General features: G+C 43.6%; 1 protein-coding gene across 2 annotated transcripts in view; it reads left to right on the plus strand.

Annotated features, from left to right (window-relative positions):
- LOC311123708 (receptor-type tyrosine-protein phosphatase S-like) overlaps positions 1 to 25302 on the plus strand; it is a 50506-nt gene that overhangs the window by 18241 nt on the left and 6963 nt on the right. For both annotated transcript variants that reach the window (XM_084197948.1, XM_084197949.1), the window contains 5 exons: positions 768 to 878; positions 12046 to 12315; positions 12484 to 13065; positions 13240 to 13376; positions 13557 to 13701. In XM_084197948.1, coding sequence (XP_084054074.1) covers positions 768 to 878; positions 12046 to 12315; positions 12484 to 13065; positions 13240 to 13376; positions 13557 to 13701 — 1245 coding nt within the window. The remainder of the gene's footprint in view (positions 1 to 767; positions 879 to 12045; positions 12316 to 12483; positions 13066 to 13239; positions 13377 to 13556; positions 13702 to 25302) is intronic.

Raw genomic sequence — 25302 nt, forward strand, 5'->3', positions numbered from 1 at the left:
TGCATAAACACTGTGGATGGAAACGTGGTTAATGTTAGCAATTATTTCCGTGGTGGGGCTGCAGCGAGGATAGAAGTGCTGCACTAAGCAGAGCACTTCAACGTTACTTGTTTTGGACATGAACTGATGAACCATTTGTCAGGAGATCTTCCCACGACCCCCCACACTCCTTCAGTGAATTCTATGTGTCAATCCCCATTCAATTTTATCCTCTCAGTAGCCTGTCTATCACACCTCTGGCACTCGTGGGTAGAACAACATGTCCGAGGATCCTTTCCATCAACATTTAACAGCAAATGTATACTTTTCACCAATTTAATTTATATATTTTTTAAATCATGGGTTAGCGAGGCTAGAGTGGGAGGCTACTTATCACAGCAGTATGTATTCATATTAAGAGAACAATTTTGAGAAATGTATAAGGGATACTTTCCATTAAAAAGGTTTCTGACTCCCCTGCCGTTATGGAATTACTAATCAAGTCATTTCCCTTCCCTCCCTCTCTCTCTCTCTCTCTCTCTCTCTCTCTCTCTCTCTCTCTCTCTCTCTCTCTTACTCTCTCCCTCTCTCTCTCTCTCTCTCTCTCTCTCTCTCTCTCTCTCTCTCTCCTCTCTCCTCTCTCTCCTCTCTCTCTCTCTCTCTCTCTCTCTCTCTCTCTCGCTCTCTCTCTCTCTCTCTCTCTCTCTCTCTCTCTCTCTCTCTCTCTCTCTCTCTCTCTCTTTCTCTCTCTCTCTCTCTTTTTCTTTGTCGGGTGTTGTCTTTCCCAGGCGCCCTGCAGATTGAGAACAGCGAGGAGACGGACCAGGGGAAGTACGAGTGCGTGGCGTCTAACGTGGAAGGCGTGCGCTACTCATCCCCTGCTAACCTATATGTGCGAGGTAGGGTGCAACAAGGTGCCGGAGGCCAGAAAACATTCTAGTCCGTTGACAGAAATGGCTGCCAGAGGAAGCTCAGTCTGAGTGCACTACCAAGTAAAATTTTAACAAACGGTGACCAGGGGGGAAATACAAGTACTTAACTTCGAATAGGCCACTATTGTGTAGAAAAATCAGACTTATTAATATATTTATTGTGGCATTGATACCAGTATTGTTCCCCATAAATGTTAATTTCACTTGCAGTGATGGTGGAGAGTGTTTAACTGTATCCGCCAGCTAACCCTCCAGGTACTGTTATAATGTTACGTTTAAATTGGCCCTCTCTGAAAGCCCCATCTACCCTAAATAGCAGATACAGTATACAAAATGGATGCTTTTATGACCACAAAGTTTGCGGTCAGTAATTTGTAAAGTAGGGGTGTGAAACTTGTAATAGGCTTCTAAATGTGTTTGCTGTAAATCGCCCATGTGATTCTCTGAGTAATGGTCTTAAAGCCAGCCTCCGAGGATGTTTTTTCTGATACATTTTCAGGCACAGGAATGTGACGGTAAGTCTGATTTTGATTGGGTGGCAAAACCTAGTGCAAACCAATCAAAATGTCAACCCCCAGTCTTCCTTTCAGATTGAGAAAAACGGTTTGAACTGCAATAAAATGCCTACAGCATCGCTATAATAGAAACAAGTAGAAACTTGTTCATTCCCACATTACTATTTTGGAGTTTGGTCTTAAATTACGTAATTTAAAGTGCTATGTTCTGAAATTGTGAAGATACGAAGAACAATGAATCTGAGGAAATATTTCATTTTCTTACAAAACAGGCGATGAAAACAATAGTTGCTCCCTGCCACTAACGCTAAAAGACAATTAATCCCTCTTGAGGCGGCTTTAATAAGAGGCAGATTCATATTTAGGCATGTGTTATTTATTGTGTGCATATTCAAAAAAGATGCCTTACATATCTGCTCAGTTTGTACCGGCAGTGTAGCAGATAACTTTGTTCCCACTAAATAATTCACAAGTCTTACATTATAAAAATGGGTCAGGAAGCTCTCTTTTCATTGTTGCTGTTGTCTTCATGGCCTCAGGAGGAGCTGCTTACTAAAAGTCCTAACGCTATATTACCACTCCTCTATTAAAGGGCCATCTTAAAGCTTTTGTATAATTTCAGCCAGTAATTTTGAAAGTAGCGCTCACGAGCCAAAACGGGTCCCCAACAATTGTGTACTACGTCATCTATTTCGCATGATACGTTACGTCCTGCAAAAAAAAGAAAAGACAATATGTTAAGAATTTGTAAGTGCTTAAGATACCGGACTGCATCTCTAAGTGGCCGTGCAGTCTCTGTGATGCTTTGGTACTCGGAGTCAAGCAGCATATGTCCTCTGTGGCAGAATAGAAGACCCACTGATGTGATAAACAAACATTTATTGGGAACATTGTGTAATCTTAGAATGTATAGAAGAGTTCTATAGTCAAAATAGACATTGTGTCCTCACACCATAGCTTAGTTCCAGTAACTGATGCAATCCCCAAAAGCAACAGCACCTTTTTTATTTTCCTAAAAGACCAGGACGGTCTGTACAGAAGACCGAGATGTATCCAGGGGCACACATGTTATTTGTGATTGTGTCAACTGTCTCTTTTTGGTTTTAGTTTATCAATCAATTCTAATATTTGATGTTGACTAGTATGTTTTGATCACAAATCAAATTACACTTGAAATTAGCAGCTCCAGTAGGGATCAAACCTCAAGTGAACATTACCCAATATCAGTATTTGCAGTAGTTGTTTAGAAGACTGCAGCCACAGACCAGTCCATTGTCAAAATGTCACCTTTTGGCTTGGTCATAACCACCTGGTTGAAGTAAATATATTTTATACTGTAGCTGCTAATTTGAGCACAAACTGTGTCCTTCTATTGGTTATTTAATTTTTTACCTTGGGGTTGTTTCATTGGTTTTCTTTATTTTCTCTGTATTTTGTTTCCTTCTCTGATGAAAGCAAATTTGGCCACCATGGTTGGCTAAGGAGCTTGTGAATCTTTATAATGATGATACGCTTGATTTGACTCCAGTGGTGGCCCACTTTTCCTAACAGGCCACTGGGGTGAATCTGATTTGTTTTTGGGTCAAATCTTATTTAAGTGGCCAGGCAAGTTTCTTAAAGATGGCTGTCACTGGTAGCAGAGACAGAGAGCCGAGGAAAAACAAAATAGAAATGTAGCTACAGCTAAACGCCTTGAGGTGGCTTTTTTTACTCTCTCTGTGTTTCCCCTATTTTTCTCTTCTCCTCATGTCATTGTGTTCTGCATCAACCCCTTTACATCCCTCAGAGCTTCGAGAAGGTTGGTGTGTTTTTTATTTTTTACTTTTTTTACCCACATAAAAAAAAAAACATGTTGAAAATTTTACATCTATTTATTTATTACAAAGCTCAATTCATTACTAATTTGAAGAAATTCTAAACAAATTATATCAAAACTGCTAAATATTTATGAAGGACAATTTTCTTTATTCTTATTCAAAAGAAGAAATGATTCAAACAAACCCATTTAGTTCGGGTTTTGTTTCTTACTTTTAAGTTTGCATTGTGGGGCCTTTTCTCGTTGGTATCCTTTGGTATTGCTTCTGCTTTGAAAGCTTTCTTGCACTTGTTGTCATGGAAACGTACCACTTGGAAATAACATGGCCTGATGCATGATGGGAGAATGTAACTACGCTTGCATGCCTGAACAGAATTCCTTTGGGCGTTGTCTTTTCTTTCTGCATTATTTCCTGTATTTTTGTTTGTTTTTTCAATTTGTTTCACTCTGTACTACTTCTGTTACCCACCCACTATTTTCCTAATTGAGAACTTAGTTTGCTTCTTCTTTTAGTTACTCCTTTTGTGTGGTGGTGGTGTTGGTGTCGTGTGATCCGTCGTTTTTTTCCGTTTTGTAACTTCATTTTCCTTAAAAACAATAAGTGTTAGTTGTGGTTATTTTGTTTGTGGTCGTTTTTTTTTTTTCTTAGTAAAGTTGTTGCTTCTTGAATCCCTTCGTGATGAAATAATAAGTGTGTACACAGCCAGTGTTCCTGTCATCTTATTTATAACAATCCATTACTAAACATTAGACCTGATTGGGCTAGATTGGGTTCAGTGGATATTTCACGCCGCTATTAGAGGTGCCTTTTACAGTATAATGAAGATCAATAGCCAATATAATGACTTCTGCATGGGTTTTTATATTTTCCAATGAAGGCAATCAGATACATTTGGTTTGTTGCCTGACTGCTGCCTGTCCTTCAGCAGCCGGCAGACTCAATCAAACTCTGCTTTATTATTAATTGGGCCACCTTTTCAGCATGTCTGAATTGATTTTCAGATTGATGCAAGGCGGGTAATTAAGGTTCTCAAATTGGACAAAAACAAATACGGAGCAGTTGGTTTTTTGATGCGTTTGCGTTATAACCCCGATCTAATACCGACGAGAGGATGCCAAATTAATTGCAGACCAAAGCTCTGTTCGTTCGCTCGCGTCTAAATTGAGTGTCTTGAATCTAGCTTCTCGTCAGCTTTCGAAGGAGTTTTTGACATAAAGTGTAACAGTCGGTGTGTGCTGAATTTGGAGCAGCAGATATTAATACGAATCAGAGACAGATCTGTATTAAATCTCATGTCACCGACTGCAGTGAACTTGCCTGTACATTTTACCTCTCCAGAGTGCTTATGAATAAATTACATAGATTTTGGGCAAGAGCCAGGTTGTTGGGCGACGGAAATACATGAGGTTCAACAAGTTTGTTCGATCAGGCATATCACTCATTCAGGCAGAAGAGATAGCAGACTTGCTCACTGACTTCCCCTAGCTGTCTCCTCTGAGAACTATGATATATTTATATTTTCTGCATGTTAGATGTCTATCTATGGATCTGCTGAGGATAAGGCCCAAGAATACGAGCTCTGTCTCTCTGTAAAGTGGCCCTGCTGGTTCTGCAAAAGCATGTCCAGAACCACGTTGGGTTCCAACTGCGACAAAATAGTCCCTTTAATAATTGCTGCAGAGTGGAGGGCTGCACTCTCCCCTGGGCATGTCTCCCCCATGCAGGCCTGTAGGCTGCCTCGGAGAGAGACAGGGTCACCTCTCTGCCTGTACGCTCGCCAACGCAGAAGGGGAAGAATAAATAATGAAACACTTTGCCATGTCTCCCAGGACTTGGGATTTTATTGGCATTAGTTTTACGTTTCCTCGTTTAGTGGTTGTAATCACCAATACTTTTAGTGGCTTCTGATAGGACCTGGTCCGGACTACCCACTATTTTAGACAAACCTAATGACACACTGTACCGTATCCCTCCCCTCAACCTAACACTACTATGGGCAGTGGAACCAACAAGTTGCAGTTGAGGGTTACTGACATCTCACAATAGTTGACCCACAAACTGCTGTGCTGTGGGGCTCTCAACATGCGTGGTCTCTTCTGTGTGTCTTCTCTCCTCGTCCGTCTCAACTAAGCCACCGCTGCCTTTGAAATCCTCTGTCTCAACACCGTTCAGCGACACAGTTCATTAGGCAAATGTACCTAATCATCTCTTTTGAGCCCTCACTCATCTCAGACACAAATGAGGGGTTTGTCGGTTCCCACTGTACCTTGCACCAATTAGTTATAAATGGACACTCAACCAATTGACGCCTTGAATACCGCAGGGTCGATATTCTCCCATTTTTGTCCTCTCACAATAGAGTCCTCAAACTATGACATGATCCCGCCGAAGGAAATTTAACAAGTGAGCCCAGAAGACTTGGCCAATGATTCAATTTTGTTCGCTTGTTTTGCAGACCTATATTGATATCTACATATTAATGTAGTTGGTTTGTAGTTAGTGTCTGGAGAAATATAATAAAAACTTAATCCACATTGTCAATGATGCAGGAACACTGTGCTGTGCTAATTGCATGTGAATGTTGCACTCCTACTACGATGCCTGCCTGGTTTTGAATGTGCTTGCATGTCCTGCTGTGCATTTCTGTGTAACTGTTGGGAAAGAAAGCTAGATTACACCTTATTTTCTCGCTGGCCAATGTGGAAGCCAGCCATTTCTAAGTAGATGTTTGTTTAAAGGAGTCCTGGAGATGATAGCCTGCCTCAAAACCACAGATATCTGTATCCTTGGAGCCCTGTATGAATTAAGAAATGCATATTTTTTGGCACAAAACAGAGATCAATTTACTCCCAGTCTCGACCTAATTTCTATAATCTTTCCAATCTGATAATTCTCGGCCAAGCTGAGACATATCTGCATAATCATTTGGCTGCTTGTCTTCCACCTGTACGATGATGGAAAAGTGAGGCACTGTAAAATCTTCTGAACCTACTGTTTGCTGTTATCAGATATCCAGCCAGGATTTCTGTCAGTATCCCTCATGTAATAATCTCCATTTTGATGAGCCAGCCAAGGTGTGTTGATGTAGGCAGCCCCATGTGGTTTCTATGTAAATGTGCTCGGTCTCACTCCATGAGTGTAACTTCAGGATCTCCATATCACGCCTGTGTCCTCAGGCACCGAGAGGGTGTAATCTCAGCTTCAAGGTGACACTAAAGGCCACACATTATTTTGGCTTCCCCCTTCTTCATTTTGGGACAGAACAGACTGCCTCACCAAAATGGCCGATAATGTCCGCCTTCTTCTGACCTCCATTTTGTCACTGAACTCCTTCCACATACCGCCCACTTAGAGTTAGCGCAGTACTCTGGCGTTCTCTCTTGACTGCTTCTTCACCTTCGTCCACTGAGCTGTCTTTATCACCACAGTGGGGCTTGAAATAGGATGATGTCTTTGTTACCGAGTCCAAATTTGTGGTCTATTATGATCACTATTCTATATGTGCCGGTTGGGCTCCTCGTCTTTGTGAATGAGGAGACGTGTCAATGCAATTGGGATTCTTATTATTTTTTTGCTGGGTTTGAGAGAGAGAGAGAGAGAGAGAGAGAGAGAGAGAGAGAGAGAGAGAGAGAGAGAGAGAGAGAGAGAGAGAGAGAGAGAGAGAGAGAGAGAGAGAGAGAGAGAGAGAGAGAGAGAGAGAGAGAGAGAGAGAGAGAGAGAGAGAGAGAGAGAGAGAGAGAGAGAGAGAGAGAGCTTACAGTACCAGGTGCATGATAAAGCCGTCCACTCCACTCTATCCCATACTCATTTCGAATACAGTACTACATCAAGGTAATGGTAGTGGGGTGAAGGCATTGACTCGAGATGCAAATGTCGACCTGCAACAGTATACTGAGGGGCCCAGCTTTATCTGCTACTGTCAGCCGACCCATCTCAAGATGGATAGGATATAACCAAGCTGCAGTTTATTGTCTGACCTTGAACTAATGATGCTCTGTTTAAACAGATATCCTGGAGACATTCTGAGGGTAGAGCCAATCAGAATTGATCAAAAGCTACATAAATGCATAGCGTTAGATGTAAGTGGTGGCCAAGGGTGAAAGGTTACATAATCTTCTGTAAAAACCTAATTCACTCAACCACCAATGCTCCGTCCATTGTCTGACTCCCACCCCAAGGGAGAGAACAGAACCGTCAAAACCAAAACTGGTGTTCTCCTATTCCAATGTCCATACAATTAAACCTAATTGGACTTCCCTTATAAATGTACTTATTTAATATTCAAGTGTTTCAAATTTGGCAACGGTATTTAAGTGGCCGTGAGTCGTCCCCCCCCCCAAAAAAAAAAAACAACAACAACATCCAATGGTCTTGGTACAGAGCTTTGAGGAACACACCCACACACTGTGATGTTGGCTATGCTGTTAAGACTCAATGGTTTTGTGAATTTTAAGTTGGATTTCCTTTCTTTGATTTTGAGTGTGACCCACACCATACTAGATTCTGAATGGCATGCTTGGATGGGCTTTGGTGACATGTTTGGACTGTACTGGTTATCTTGTGTCGGGCCTTGTTGATGAAAGGATGCCTGACTGTTATCTGTTACTCATGCCATACCCACACCCGTGCATGTCCGTGTGAGGAATGGGCTGCCCTTTCACATGCATTCTTCAATAAGTACATTTTGGGGAGGGATTGGAATAGGGCTATGGCCATTTTTGGGGCCGGTACTTTACTTGAAGTGCACTACAAAACGTCTGTCATAAGAGTGACATCATACGTACCAGGACAGCACGGGGGGGGTCATGACAAAAATCCATAACAGATATGACAACAGATATGACATTGTTCTGAAAGGTCAGATGTTAAAGCTACCTACTCTCCTGCCTCTTAACAAAAGTAATACCTGTTGATGTAAGTGGAGGGTTGGTTGTGATTCAGTCATGACCTGTTATGAAAGACATAATGTTATGCCACCGTTTTGTTGGCGTTGTGATTGCCACTTCTCGTGAATATGGTGCCCACTTTATTTTAGTTTTTGCAAATAGGAGACCATTTTGGAAATAGTAATTCTTGTCTAAAAATGTGCAACGGTGTTAAGCTTTATTTTGTGTATTTTTGACATAATGCATTTGAGTTATCTATTTTACTATAACTAAACACCAAAGTAATTCACAAAACATTTCTCTTGGAGGGAAATATGTAGTAACCAGGAGCTAATTTACTGCTACTTCATCTGAATAGAGCACGTTGACCACAAGGTTGGGTTGTGACACGCTGAGCTAGCAATTGACATTGTCAGTGAGTTAGAGGTTTTTTTCTAAGGTACTCTGGAAGAGCACTGGTGTGGGTGTTTAGGATCATATGATTATCACCCAATGGAGACCATACTCATGTGAGGGAATGCATTATTAATCATTTTACACTTACTGTAAAAGGGGAGATACCTCCACAAGTCTGTGACCAAACAATTGCGATTGATTCTACAGTTCAGATTCTGAGTAGTAGAGAAGAACATTTCTTAGATGTCTCCTTGTGCACAAGCTTGGTTTATGTATTAAAGATCACAACCCAGAGTTACTTTATTGATATGCACGCTCGGTGGTGTACACAAACAGGTAAATCCTTTTAGAGGAAGTGTGCTGTAAGCTGAATGGTGCTCTCCCTCGTGAAAAAACAGTCAAGGTTATCCGAAACTACGATTGAATGAATCCCATTTGGATCGACACGGTGTGTTTGGAATGGCATTTTTCCTCTATGCCCCCTCTTCCCCCCTTTAACCTGTATGCACCCCTGGTTTTTGTTGGCAACAAGCCGGGGGATGGGGGGGGCAGTTTAATCTCTGATTTGAAGCCCCAGTGTGTGAGACCTCAAACCCACTTTGAGCCATGTTTTTTATTTACTTTGGCCAGAATCACAGTCTCTTTACTCTTTACCACTTCCCCTACCCTCTCCCCTCCATCCTTCCCCTACCCTCTCTCCCTCTCCTTCCTTCCCCTACCCTCTCTCCCTCTCCTTCCTTCCCCTACCCTCTCTCCCTCTCCTTCCTTCCCCTACCCTCTCCCCTCCATCCTTCCCCTACCCTCTCCCCTCCATCCTTCCCCTACCCTCTCCCCTCCATCCTTCCCCTACCCTCTCCCCTCCTACCTTCCCCTACCCTCTCCCCCCCTCTCCCCTCCATCCATCCCCTACCCTCTCCCCTCCATCCTTCCCCTACCCTCTCCCCTCCATCCTTCCCCTACCCTCTCCCCTCCTACCTTCCCCTACCCTCTCCCCCCCTCTCCCCTCCATCCTTCCCCTACCCTCTCCCCTCCATCCTTCCCCTACCCTCTCCCCTCCATCCTTCCCCTACCCTCTCCCCCCCTCTCCCCTCCATCCTTCCCCTACCCTCTCCCCTCCATCCTTCCCCTACCCTCTCTCCCTCTCCTTCCTTCCCCTACCCTCTCCCCTCCATCCTTCCCCTACCCTCTCCCCTCCATCCTTCCCCTACCCTCTCCCCTCCATCCTTCCCCTACCCTCTCCCCTCCATCCTTCCCCTACCCTCTCCGCTCCATCCTTCCCCTACCCTCTCCCCTCCATCCTTCCCCTACCCTCTCCCCTCCATCCTTCCCCTACCCTCTCCCCTCCTACCTTCCCCTACCCTCTCCCCTCCTACCTTCCCCTACCCTCTCCCCCCCTCTCCCCTCCTTCCTTCCCCTACCCTCTCCCCCCCTCTCCCCTCCTTCCTTCCCCTACCCTCTCCCCCCTCTCCCCTCCTACCTTCCCCTACCCTCTCCCCCCCTCTCCCCTCCTTCCTTCCCCTACCCTCTCCCCTCCATCCTTCCCCTACCCTCTCCCCTCCATCCTTCCCCTACCCTCTCCCCTCCATCCTTCCCCTACCCTCTCCCCTCCTACCTTCCCCTACCCTCTCCCCCCCTCTCCCCTCCTTCCTTCCCCTACCCTCTCCCCCCCTCTCCCCTCCTTCCTTCCCCTACCCTCTCTCCCTCTCCTTCCTTTCCCTACCCTCTCCCCCCTCTCCCTTCCTTCCTTCCTTCCCCTACCCTCTCCCCTCCTACCTTCCCCTACCCTCTCCCCTCCATCTGTGTAAAGTACATTATCTTGCCCATCAGTGTCTTGTTTGTCTGTCCCTTCAGTCTGCTGTCTTGTTGCTCGGGTTTGTTCTGTTCTGCCTCGTGATCCGTCTCCTTATCCTCCCCGTCTGTCCGTCTGTCTCTAAGTCTGAGCCTCAGCATATTCTCCATCGTTTTAGTTTCTTTACATCTCTCTCCCTCTGGACCTTTCTTGTCCCATAGCCTCATACACATTGTGTCTCACACACACACACACACACACACACACACACACACACACACACACACACACACACACACACACACACATATCATTACATCACACGTATCACACACGTAGATATACTATGCATACTCACATAAACGCAAACTATTACCCAACCTAACCTTCGTCCCACTCTCAACCCCATGATATCAACTTTATCTGACCATTCCAACTACCCCCAGTTCTCTCCCACCCTGGACGTCCATTGTGTTGTACCTTCCCCCCCAGCTCTTCCTCTACCTCCCGTCGGTCTGTTTCTTGACTTCTTTTCCTGTCTTTGACAGTCCCTCTCTAGCTACAACTACTACAGCTGTCTCTTTATGTCCTCTTATAAACACACTAGCTGTTCCTCTCTATACTTATTTTTGTGTTACTTCTGCCAGACTGCGATGTGACAATGTGCCAACTGTCACATTAGGTAAAGTTGGCTGGAACAAAAAAAAAAAAAAAGCTTACACAGCATTGAAGTGGGTTTTCCCCCCCTGTCCTCCTCCTCCCACCCCTCCTTTCTCTCTCTTTTGTATCTCTCTCTCTCTTTCTTAATTCCTAATCAGATATTTATATTTTCCTCTCTGATCGTCTTTGTCTGGGCATGCTAGCGACCCTTCAGTTATATTCCTCAATGCATTCTATCTCAATTTTATATCTGGATTTCTTATTTATCATTTACTCCTTGATTTACCTCAATCTATTATGCATGCTGTCTGTGGGACTGATAGCTGCATCTATCAATGGAACCGTGTCAGATCTTCAGAAGGCTTTGTCCAGTGGATCTACCCTAAACCACAAAAATCTGATTAAAGTTTCTCATCTTTAGCCATAGCTTGCAGATACCATTAGGGCTAAGGGCACGAGCCTGTTTATCAATCAGATGCATGAGGCCCCAACTCCGACTATAACCACTCTATCCATTGAATACTATGGGAGAAATGTCATTTTCTTCCTGTGCCGTGGGAGGGGCCTATAATGGCCAACTTCCTGGTTTGCTGAAAGTGGCTGAGAGGACAGGAAGTTTCTGTTTACTGTATGGCATCGATCATACAGTACTCCCTCAAATATTACACTCTGTCTTCATGGATGTTAACTCCACGTTGTAGAAACACATTCTGTCTGTAGGTCAGTTTTCAAAGATGAGAAACTCATAATAGATTTTTGTGTCTTTAATTGTGCTGTGATGGGTCAAATTTTGGTCAATGGAACCTTGTTGCTATGAATCGTTGCTTTAACGTCAATCTATATTGTTGTTGAAGCAGTTCTTGTTAGTTCAGTTCCTTCTCATTATTTGTGTTTTTATGTAACTTTGAAAAGTGCGTACTAGAGAAACGTACTAGATTTAGTTGAGTTTCAGTTGTCTTGTGATTTTCTCTGTAGATGTAATAATGGATGCCGTTGAATGGGTCCATTTTTCATTTTCCTGTCTTGCTACCTCTTTTTCTCTCTCTCTCCCTCCCTCCTCCCCACTCCCAGTCCGCCGCGTGCCCCCTCGCTTTTCCATCCCGCCGACCAGTCACGAGATGATGCCAGGTGGCAGTGTGAACATCACCTGCGTGGCGGTAGGGTCGCCCATGCCCTACGTCAAATGGATGCTGAACTCGGAGGACCTGACGCCGGAAGACGAGATGCCAGTGGGCCGGAATGTTCTGGAGCTCAACGGCGTGCGAGAGTCTGCCAACTACACGTGTGTGGCCATGAGCAGTCTGGGCATCATCGAGGCGGTGGCGCAAATTACTGTCAAGTGTAAGATGGGGCACAGGAATTCTTCTAGGCTATTAGTACTGCTGTTGTGTTCGGGGAAAAACCAGCTTTTAGATGTGTTATGATGTGGCATCTTAATGATAATTATATGTCTGCATCTGAGTAATTTAAAAGTCCCTCTTCACCCCTCCCCCCCCCTGACCCCCACAGCCCTGCCCAAGCCCCCAGGCACCCCCATGGTGACCGAGACCACGGCCACCAGTGTCACCATCACCTGGGACTCCGGTAACCCGGACCCCGTTTCCTACTACATCATCCAGTACCGCGCCAAGTCTCCCGACAGCAAGTTTGAGACCATGGACGGCATCACCACTACGCGATACAGCATCGGGGGCCTCTACCCCAACACCGAGTACGAGATCCGCGTCTCTGCCTTTAACACCATCGGCCAGGGCCCCCCCAGTGCGCCGGTGGAGACCCGGACCGGGGAACAAGCCCCGGCCAGTCCGCCCCGCAACATCCAGGCCCGGATCATCTCCCAGAACACCATGATGGTGCGCTGGGACGAGCCTGAGGAGCCCAACGGGCAGATCAAAGGGTACCGGGTGTACTACACCATGGACCCGTCCCAGCCCATGAGCCTATGGCAGATCCATAATGTCCAGGATAGCATTATCACCACCATCCAGAGCCTTGTGGCGTCTGAGACGTACACCATCCGTGTCCTGGCCTTTACCTCGGTGGGCGACGGGCCCTTCTCTGACCCCATCCACGTCAAAGTGCTACAAGGAGGTTAGGGTTCTGGGTTCAACTCTCCTATCAACATGTCTGTGTGGTTTTACTAGGGATGAGTGCATACCACAAGTGATCCATTAAAATCCTGTACTGTAGTTGAAAGTCCCTATAAAAGAAGGGTTCACTGCAATGATCACTGTCACTAATTCAATTTCTCTTTGTCTATCATAGTCCCCGGACAGCCAACAAAGTTCCAGGTTGGTGCTGTGTCCGACACAAGCATGGAGTTGACCTGGGAACCTGCCTTCCAGAAAGAGGGGATCATCAGCTTTGAACTCCGGTACAAAGAGGGCAGTTTTGGCAGCCAGGTAAGATATGCTTGTGCTTTTGTGGGAAGAGTGTTGACCAAGCTTTTGCCTTTAAGTACTCATAGAAGACACTAGGTGTTCAGCGAACAAGGTGGAATAAGGAACAAACATGAGGTACAGTAAAGCTCCAGTGATATTTAATTTCAGTCAAAAGCATGCCTCACTTTTCTCCACCAACAGGTGACCAAAACCTTCGGCCCCACTGCTACATACGTCGTTGAGGGTCTGCGGGCAAACACGGAGTACTACTTCTCTCTGGCTGCCATTTCCAACAAAGGCATCGGAGCCTTCACCAACGAAATATCCCAGAAAACCTTGCAAGCCAGTATGTAGCCCATTTGCTCTCTACTCTGTGTGGGGTGTGGGCGGGCTGATGGGATTCTGTGGTGCATGTGTGGGTGGGCTGGTGGGATTCTGTGGTGCAGGGGTCAACAATGTGTTTGTGTCTTCTGGTGACCTTTAATCATGCAGATATTTTGTGAAGACATGAGCTCGCTTCTTGGCTCCAGGCTAGAACCATGGAATGCCGACGTTGACGTTCTCGTCGCCTTTGAACTGTGAATGTGTCTTATGAGGATATACTCAGGGTTCAAAGATTATTCTGTTTTGTAATGACTTTCTTGATTCAGTACTATGCAGATCATCTTTTGATAATGTGATTTAATGGTTTATGAATGATCAATGATGATTTCTCCCAGACTTCAACCTGACAAAAATAACTTTACTTTTGCCCTATGAACATGACATTCACTCTGCACAATATGCTGTTCTTCTGCAGGATAAGGGTTACCTTAGAAAGTGCAAAAGGGTGTGATGGTCTTTAACCGCTTTTTACCTTTAGAGTTTATTATTTTCCAACCTGGGTTTATATGTCATGGTGCTAACTATGATGCAATGTATCCTCCATTGTCAAACAAACCGGTCAAAGTTTCCCAGTTTCTTTATTTTTCTTTACTTTCGGTTCATATTTGGTTTTCCTTTGTCAACAGCAAGTCCACTTTAACCCACGTCACTGAGACACAAAGCATTTCCTAACTCCCCACCCACTGGGCAAAAAACTGGTTGAATCAACGTTGTTTCCACGTCATTTTAACCCCCAAAAAATCAATGTGATGACGTTGAATCAATGTTCAAAACTAATTGAATTTGCAAAAAGCAATCAACGTAAGGGTATTTCGTCTTTTTTTCAACCAACTTTTAACCAAAATCCAATGACATGGTGATTTTGTGTTGTTGAATTCACATTAGTTGACAATCAACCAAATGTAAATCAAAACTAGACGTTGAAATGACGTCTGTGCCCAGTGGGCAGTGACTGCCATGGCTTTCTGCTGAACCACGTTAAGAGAGGCGTGAGGGAAGGTGCAGACAGGTGGGTGTCGGAATCAGAGGACAGGCAGCAAAACCATCCAATCAGAAGCCTTCACTGCACCTCATAGGCCCCACCTCCTGAATTAATTCCAGCTGATCAACAGAGGCCTGTAAATGTTTTCCCAGATGCCAGGAACACATCTAAATAATTGAAACACTGCTTGCTAAAAACAGCCCCACACAAGTAACATCATGGTAAACATTATGTGCAGGAGTGTACTGAGGGCTTAACTAATCTAATATTCAATGTTGTTTGAGGACTGTGGAGCTGTCAGGATATTACGTGTACATTCTCCCATAAGTCTCCAGATTTTCTTAGGGGGTTACATACTGTATACAAAGATTTGAGTTATGTGTTGAGGTTTAAGGCGTTCTAATGATCTAAAGTCTCGCTGTTGCTACTTCCTGTAAACACACAGTCCAGTTCAACGTGAATGATGGCAGGCCCGTGTGGTTTGTTTGCATATAGGCCGACTGTAGCTCTGATTGGCTATGGCACACCTGTCTGCTTAGACTCCGGTACTGGACAAGACAGATGTTGTTATTACGTTTTATTTACTGCAGTGTCTATTAATTGTCCAAACGCACGGCTGCTTTCTCACTTTATATTTCTATAGAATTTTCACAAATGCCTTAATATATGTCATTCCCAAACATTCTATGAATTTATGAAAACGTGAAAATGACCATATCTAAGTGCTCACTTGTCAGAAAATGTACCAAAAAAATGTGTAATATTCTTCCTGGGGTTGTATATGAACAGATTTTAATAAGATTGCATGTTGCTAAAACGCTGTCAGTTCCACTTTAAGGCTTTAATCTCTGAAAAACTCAGACAGTGTAGCTGGATTTGCTTGGATTATGGATGGATCAGGGCAGCCTTTGTGGGGTACAGGGTAGTAAATTAGTATAGCTCAATTGTCCAGATCAATGAGCATTGCTCAAATATGTGGAATCCCTAGCCATGATCAAATGAGTGTATTAATCATACAGCATCCATGTAATGATAGCCCACACAATTGCATTATCATTTCAGTAATGTACATGGATGTTAAATTTAAAAATAGATTGGAGTTTTTGTGTCTTCTGTCCGATTCCTAAGTGGTTTACAATGAAGAACTTTGACTGGGGTTGGCCATCAGAAAGCCATGGTAGTGGGAGGAGATGTATTTTAACACATTTTCTGTTTCTACCAGTGCAACGTGTTGGCTGTGCCCCCTTGTTGGGGGTGTAGGGCTTTGGGATAATCACTTCACATTTATGTTGGTAGTGATGGGGACAGCTACGCAGACAGTGCTGCTGAATCACTGATGGGGCACCAGTTGCATGCAACACTCCGTCCTGTCCCCTGGGTGTGCTGTTGGCATTTTGTCACTGCATCCTTGATCAATGGCCACACCAGGCATGACCCTACCTATATTTGTACATCCAACCCCATCTCTGTTTCCAAGTGTGTGTGTGTGTGTGTGTGTGTGTGTGTGTGGCTATCTCTGCCTGTCTGTCTATCTGTGTATGTGTCAGTCCCTTACCTCTGTCTTGCCTTGTTTTCTAGAACGGTAAGCTGCAAACGGAACTCTCTCTCTCTCTCTCTCTCTCTCTCTCTCTCTCTCTCTCTCTCTCTCTCTCTCTCTCTCTCTCTCTCCGGATACACTCCTCTGTCTCTCTAGCTCTCCTTGTTTGTCCTTCCATTGCTGTCTCTGTAACTTGTTCCCCTTGTCTGAAATGGAACAGAATCTCTCCTTGGCATGGCCTGACATCACCTTGCTTACTTTGTTTCCTTCCTCCTTCTTCGTTGAGTCAATTTGAGATTTTTTTTGTATTCTGTTCTTCGGGTTTTTCAAAAGCATATGGCTCACATTACATCAGGAAGCAGCTTGCCACGTTTTTGCTGGCGGTTGGGTTCTAATGTGAACCCAAGTCCACTGCTGCCACCTCAACAGCTGCAGCACACACCACTTAGCGATATAATTTCCAAACCTTATCCAGTTAACTAGAGTAAGTATCTCCTTGGGGTCTCTGCTTGTGCTGAGGGTCTCCACTTCTCAACCCCTTGAGCTCTGTCGCTAGGGTCCAGGGATATGAGTCACTTCTCTTAGCCAATGGCTGCTCGTGTACAGCCAGCCACTCCTCTCACGAGTCCCTTCTGAAGTAGGTGTCAGAAAAAGCCAAGGGTTTCACACCTAAGAGGTCAGAAAAGTTACAAACTCGGACGGTCAAAACAAAACTGTGTTTCACACCACAACAGAAAACAACAAAACAAAAACATGATCTTGTGGATGCATTTGAGGTAAGTGTTTGTTTGGTACAGTTGTCCAGTCTGCCGTAACCCATAGCAGTCTGACCTAAAATCTAATCAAATCAAATGTTATTTGCCACATGCGCCGAAAACAACATGTGTAGACCTTACAGTGAAATGCTTACTTACAAGCCCTTAACCAACAATGCAGTTTTAAGAAAAATTTGTGTTAAGTAAAAAATAGATAAATAAAAAATAATTAAAGAGCAGCAGTAAAATAAAATAACAGTAGGGAGGCTATATACAGGGGGTACCGGTACAGAGTCAATGTGCGGGGGCACAGGTTAGTCGAGGTAATTGAGGTAATATGTACATGTGGGTAAAGTTAAAGTGACTATGCATAGATAATAGTAATCCTTCTTCCCCCACCTCCCATTTAAAAAAAAGAATTAAAAAAAAGGTGGTTGTCCCACTGGCTATCATAAGTTGAATGCACCTGCACTCTGGATAAGAGCGTCTGCTAAATTATGTAAATGTAATAATAAACAGAGAGTAGCAGCAGCGTAAAAGAGGGGGTGGGGGGGTGGGACACTTAGCCCACTCAACCTACAGTAACTTAGATTTACATTTTACATTTTAGCAGACGCTCTTATCCAGAGCGACTTATAGTTAGTAAGTGCATACATTATTATTTTTTCATACCCCCATGTGGGAATCGAACCCACAACCCTGGCGTTGCAAACGCCATGTTCTATCAACTGAGCTACATCCCTGCCAGCCATTCCCTCCCCTACCCTGGACGACGCTGGGCCAGTTGCGCGCCGCCCCATGGGTCTCCCGGTCGCGGCCGGCTACGACAGAGCCTGGATTCGAACCAGGATGTCTAGTGGCCTTCGACCACTGCGCCACTCGGGAGACGTCTATTTCCATTATACTTGTCCCAACATAAGAGACGAGAATAGGTTAGTAGACTCCATACGTGAAATGATTAAATATTCATATCCAAACGTGAAATGGTTAAATATTCATATCCAAACGTGAAATGGTTAAATATTCATATCCATACGTGAAATGGTTAAATATTCATATCCATACGTGAAATGGTTAAATGTTCATATCCAAACGTAAAATGGTTAAATATTCATAGCCATATGTGAAATGGTTACATATTCATATCCATACATGAAATGGTTAAATATGAATATCCATACATGAAATTGTTAAATATTCATATCCATACATGAAATGGTGAAATATTCATATCCATACATGAAATGGTTAAATATTCATATCCTACATGAAATGGTTAAATAATCATATCCTACATGAAATTGTTAAATAATCATATCCATACATGAAATTGTTAAATATTCATATCCATACATTAAATGGTTCAATATTCATATCCATACATGAAATGGTTCAATATGAATACAACATGTCTGTGGTTTGGTTACTCATACATGTCAAGAAAAGCACAGCAAGGCTGAGTTCGCTATTATAGTCTGCCGTGTAGCACACACTCACACACACACACACACACACACACACACACACACACACACACACACACACACACACACACACACACACACACACCCTAAAGTGCCTGCTATCTAGAAGATAAAGCTCCTTTACATTGGCTGTAATAGAGAGGTACATAAAGTAAAGGTAAGAGTGTATCGTCGGTCCGTCGCAGAAGGCAAAGCCAATCATCAAATAGTTCCATCCTTAAAACAAACCCAGCGATTCTGTGAGGCTGCTTTGAGACACATGACCGCCACCCGAGACCGCTGGCCCTCATATCTCCCTCCTCCTACCCCTGCTAAGAATCCAATTACCTTAGTGTGGTACTGCTAGACACTGTCATTATAAAGCACACACCTCATTGGAGAGGCATGAGATTGCTTGCTATACATAAGCCACACATACACACACACACACACACTTGTGCAGTCTACAGTATAATGAGGGAACCTTGTTTACCAGTGGCTGGACTGGGCCAGCTGCTCAAACACATTTAGATGTGTTTGCGCTCTAATGACATGTTAGGAAAATACCTTTAGGACGGGAGACACAATAGAAAATGGTGCCCGTTACCCTTGCGTTACTCGGCAGACTGGACCTCTTTGCCAACCAAGTGAAGTGAAACGAAAGACAATCTTCTCCTTATTTCTGTTCTGTCTATTTTCTCTGGTACAGTGCACATGTCCTCAGAGCGTTGAGTTTGTGTTCAGTCAGTGTGGCGTGACCAGGGGCCATTGTCATGGGGACCATTCTGCCACTAAGGACCAGTGAAAACCCACAGCCGAGAGTTCTCTCCCGACTCCTCAGCTACACCTTAGCTTCAAGAAATCAAGAGCTTGGGACTAGAAGGTTCTATCTGCATTTTTGTCAGAATGTAGTTATTGACATAGCCTTGTTCTGTTCAATGTTCTCTACCTATATAGTACTCTAAATACCCACAATTCATGTTGTTAAGTTCAAAATAATACAAGATAAAAATTTATACACCATTCAAACCAATGTGGTTTAGGAACTTTAAAGCCAATTATCTCAGAATCCTCTTTAGCAGATAGATCCTTATAGCTCTCGAAATCACTTACTGTATTTGATCTCAAATCTGCAATATCTGACTCCAAGCAGATCGATTTAACTGTATCTAAGTCAACTTATTTTGGGCTAAGAAAATATTTACTGGTCCTGTGGTCCTATTCTGGTCCTATATTGGTCCTGTGGGCAGCTATGTCCCCCAGTCAGACGCAAGGCCCCTGGGATACGCTGCCCCAGTCAGACAAGGTTGAGACATCTATGAGACAACCGTTCAGAAGTGGCCGTGGAGGGTCCACACACCGAGTACCGGGAGCTCCCCCTATCTCCCTCAATGAGAGACACAGTAATGGGGGCAGGCTGGACCCCGGGGTGGGTGTTACGGAAGGTTTGCAGAGGGGAGAGTGAAGGGCCCTAGGATGACAGATAAGAATCCCATTTCCTAGCGTCAGAATTTATTTTGCGCTTTGACGATGAGCTATAGGGAGACCTCTGAGTGTCAGGCTTTGTTACACATTTAGATTATACCTTAAAGCTGCCAGCAACCATTGGAGTGTTATCGCTCAAATTAAAGTGGAAGATTCTAAATCCCCGTATTTAGCCAGAAAAAAAAAGCAGTTTTTACTGTAATTGCTGAAGGTTTTTATAGATATTGGAATATTTGTACGAGCGTGGCCATTTGGCATGGAGTCAGATTAATTCCGTAATGATGACAAATACTACTCTGACATTCGACATTGAGGATGAAAGTAAAACAAAACGGTTGCATTGTGTAATTACACCCACTGACTGAATGTGACAGCAATTTGATCCGTGGCGGTCATTGATTGACTAGACACAGACTAATGACCGCTTGTGTTGGAAGCAGGCGTTATTGAAGCAGGTGGGTGTTTGCAGTCATTGATAAAGCCTCTACCAGCCCAAACCACATCTCCCCAAGCTTCCGTTCACGTTATAGCAGACATAAAATCACATGGCGATATCTCCACAGACATGACTAATGATATGCCAAATCAATATAGCATTCATACAGGCTGTCAAAAGATGATTCAAAAGACCTACCGAACGTGAAGCATTACCAGAGTTCCATCTTGTAATTCTAGTGTCCATAATCTCCAGCACTGGGCATGTGTGGGAGCTGAGGCTAACCCCGTGGCTGTGCACCTTGCCTGTCTTAAGTTTATCTGGTCTTACGGGTCTGCGTGGCACAATAGCTCAAACCCTGTCAGATTCCACAGCTTCTCTCTTCACATAGATTGATCACTGAGCATTCGCTCTTGACACTTAGATTATTATTTAAAAAAAATAATAATGTTGGGGGGAGGGGGGGTTAGATCAGCTTAAATAATTGCAGATAGATTGTGGCTTCTATCAATGTAATTGTCTGCCTCATTTCCAAACCCCCATATATATATATATATATATATATATATATATATATATATATATATATATATACAGTGAGGGAAATAAGTATTTGATCCCCTGCTGATTTTGTACGTTTGCCCACTGACAAAGAAATGATCAGTCTATAATTTTAATGGTAGGTTTACTTCAACAGTGAGAGACAGAATAACAACAACAAAATCCAGAAAAACGCATGTAAAAAATGTTATAAATTGATTTGCATTTTAATGAGGGAAATAAGTATTTGACCCCCTCTCAATCAGAAAGATTTCTGGCTCCCAGGTGCCTTTTATACAGGTAACGAGCTGAGATTAGGAGCACACTCTTAAAGGGAGTGCTCCTAATATAATCTTGTTACCTGTATAAAAGACACCTGTCCACAGAAGCAATCAATCAATCAGATTCCAAACTCTCCACCATGGCCAAGACCAAAGAGCTCTCCAAGGATGTCAGGGACAAGATTGTAGACCTACAGAAGGCTGGAATGGGCTACAAGACTATCGCCAAGCAGCTTGGTGAGAAGGTGACAACAGTTGGTGTGATTATTCGCAAATGGAAGAAACACAAAATAACTGTCAATCTCCCTCGGCCTGGGGCTCCATGCAAGATCTCACCTCGTGGAGTTGCAATGATCATGAGAACGGTGAGGAATCAGCCCAGAACTACACGGGAGGATCTTGTCAATGATCTCCAGGCAGCTGGGACCATAGTCACCAAGAAAACAATTGGTAACACACTATGCCGTGAAGGACTGAAATCCTGCAGCGCCCGCAAGGTCCCCCTGCTCAAGAAAGCACATATACATGCCCGTCTGAAGTTTGCCAGTGAACATCTGAATGATTCAGAGGAGAACTGGGTGAAAGTGAAAATGGAGCTCTTTGGCATCAACTCAACTCGCCGTGTTTGGAGGAGGAGGAATGCTGCTTATGACCCCAAGAACACCATCCCCACCGTCAAACATGGAGGTGGAAACATTATGCTTTGGAGGTGTTTTTCTGCTAAGGGGACAGGACAACTTCACAGCATCAAAGGGACGATGGACGGGGCCATGTACCGTCAAATCTTGGGTGAGAACCTCCTTCCCTCAGCCAGGGCATTGAAAATGGGTCGTGGATGGGTATTCCAGCATGACAATGACCCAAAACACACGGCAACAAAGGAGTGGCTCAAGAAGAAGCACATTAAGGTCCTGGAGTGGCCTAGCCAGTCTCCAGACCTTAATCCCATAGAAAGTCTGTGGAGGGAGCTGAAGGTTCGTGTTGCCAAACGTCAGCCTCGACACCTTAATGACTTGGAGAAGATCTGCAAAGAGGAGTGGGACAAAATCCCTCCTGAGATGTGTGCAAACCTGGTGGCCAACTACAAGAAACATCTGACCTCTGTGATTGCCAACAAGGGTTTTGCTACCAAGTACTAAGTCATGTTTTGCAGAGGGGTCAAATACTTATTTCCCTCATTAAAATGCAAATCAATTTATAACATTTTTGACATGCATTTTTCTGGATTTTGTTGTTGTTATTCTGTCTCTCACTGTTCAAATAAACCTACCATTAAAATTAAAGACTGATCATTTCTTTGTCAGTGGGCAAACGTTCAAAATCAGCAGGGGATCAAATACTTTTTTCCCTCACTGTATATATATATATATATTTAAATATATATATATATATATATACACAATGCATTCGGAAAGTATTCAGACCACTTGACTTTTTCCACATTTTGTTACATTAAAGCCTTATTCTAAAATTGATTTTTTTTTTTTTATATGAAAATCCTCATCAATCTACACATAATACCCGATAATGACAAAGCAAAAACAGGTTTTTAGAAAGGTTAGCAAAAGTATCAAAAATATAAAACAGAAACAAATATTCAGACCCTTTGCTATGAGACTCGAAATTGAGCTCAGGTGCATCCTGTTTCCATTGATCCTCCTTGAGATATTTCTACAACTTGATGGGAGTCCACCTGTGGTAAATTCAATTGATTGGACATGATTGACAGTGCAGTGCATGTCAGAGCAAAAACCAAGCAATGAGGTCGAAGGAATTGTCAGTAGAGCGCCGAGACAGGATTGTGTCGAGGCACAGATCTGGGGAAGGGTACCAAAAAATGTCTGCAGCATTGAAGGTCCCCAAGAACACAGTGGCCTCCATCATTCTTAAATGGAAGAAGTTTGGAACCACCAAGACTCTTCCTAGAGCTGGCGCCCGGCCAAACTGAGCAATCGGGGGAGAAGGGCCTTGGTCAGGGGGGTGACCAAAAACCCGATGGTCACTCTGACAGAGCTCCAGAGTTCCTCTGTGGAGATTGGAGAACCTTCCAGAAGGACAACCATCTCTGCAGCACTCCACCAATCAGGCCTTTACGGGAGAGTGGCCAGACGGAAGCCACTCCTCAGTAAAAGGCAAATGACAGCCCGCTTGGAGTTTGCCAAAAGGCACCTAAAGACTCTCAGACCATGAGAAACAAGATTCTCTGGTCTGATGAAACCAAGATTGAACTCTTTGGCCTGAATTCCAAGCGCCACGTCTGGAGGAAACCTTGCACCATCCCTACGATGAAACATGGTGGTGGCAGCATCATGCTGTGGGGATGTCTTTCAGCGGCAGGGACTGGAAGACTTGTCAGGATCGAGGGAAAGATGAACGGAGCAAAGTACAGAGAGATCCTTGATGAAAACCTGCTCCAGAGCGCTCAGGACCTCAGACTGGGGCGAAGGTTCACCTTCCAACAGGACAACGACCCTAAGCACACAGTCAAGGCAACGCAGGAGTGCCTTCGGGACAAGTCTCTGAATGTCCTTGCGTGGCCCAGTCAGAGCCCAGACTTGAACCCGATCAAACATCTACTGGAGAGACCTGAAAATAGCTGTGCAGCGATGCTCACCATCCAACCTGACAGAGCTTGAGAGGATCTGCAGAGAAGAATGGGAGAAACTCCCCAAATACAGGTGTGCCAAACTTGTAGGGTCATACCCAAGAAGACTTAAGGCTGTAATTGCTGACAAAGGTGCTTCAACAAAATACTGACTGAAGGGTCTGAATACTTATGTAAATGTGATATTTCCATTTATTATTGATGTGCAAAAGTTTCTAAAAACCTGTTTTTGCTTTGTCGTTATGGGATATTGTGTGTAAATCCATTGTAGAATAAGGCTGTAACGTAACAAAATGTGGAAAAAGTCAAAGGGTCTGAATACTTTCCGAATGCACTGTATATAATATATTTTAAATATATTTTCCTTTATTATTTTCCCCTAACCCTACCATCCCTCCCCTAATTGGAGTAAACTAATGGATAACAATACTTAGGCTTCTACTTCCAGCTTATACATACTATGTAAATTTTACGGACACAGTATATTTTTACATTAGTTATCTTTTGTTTGTTTTTAGGCCCATCCTTCAGCTACCCTCAACCCCTCACATATATCTCTGAAGAGAATACCGTTTTGATTTCTAATAGCCATATCTTTTTCAACTGTGCTGTTTGACAAAAGTTCTGAACCTATACACATTTTCCGGACACCGTATGTTTTACATTAGTTATCTTGTTATTTTTAGTCCCAACCTTCAGCTCCACTCAACTCCTCCCATCTATCTCTGAACACCATCCAGTTTTGATTTCTAGCTGCCATATATTTTTCAACTGTGCTGTGATGTTTCACAAAAGTTCTGAACCTTTCTATTCTTATAGTTTCTACAGATTGTAAATTAAAGATAAACATTTTTGCCAAGTGTATTATTATATTATTGACCGATTGACCATGAGTTTTCAAATCACCCAGCAGTGTTATTTGCAGAGTTAGCTCCAGGTAAATGTTGCAATTCTTCAGCCATTCCTGAACCTGCGACCAAAAACTAGCTACATATGGACAGTACCAAAACAAATGATCTAATGATTCTGTATCTTCGCAGCAAAATCTTCAGAGCTGGGATGGTTGTATCCCCCATATATATTACATTCTATTGGTTGCAAGATTTTTGTATAATGATTTAAATTGAAAAACTTGTACGTTTTCAATCCGGCGTTGTTTTGTGTATCAGTTCATGAACCGTATGCCATGGAATCGGTACATCGAAATCCTCTTCCCAACTATATGGCACAGCTGTCAATGTTTTGGTCCTTAAATGAAACTGGTATACGTTTTTATTTATCACAATTTTCTTTATCCAATGTTGGTCTTTAATGCAGGGCCATCAGATAAGTACTTGTCTCTTTCATTTTTGCGGTAATGCTGCAATTAGTTGGTTGTAATTTTGGGTAGAGCAGACATTTCCATATATTATTCTTAGCTGCATGTGTGACATAACTCCACCAGTCCTATTTATGATATAATTTACAAAGATTATACCG

This window comes from Coregonus lavaretus (assembly GCF_964263955.1).
Source record: "Coregonus lavaretus genome assembly, contig: HAP1_SCAFFOLD_3220, whole genome shotgun sequence".
NCBI lineage: Eukaryota > Metazoa > Chordata > Actinopteri > Salmoniformes > Salmonidae > Coregonus > Coregonus lavaretus.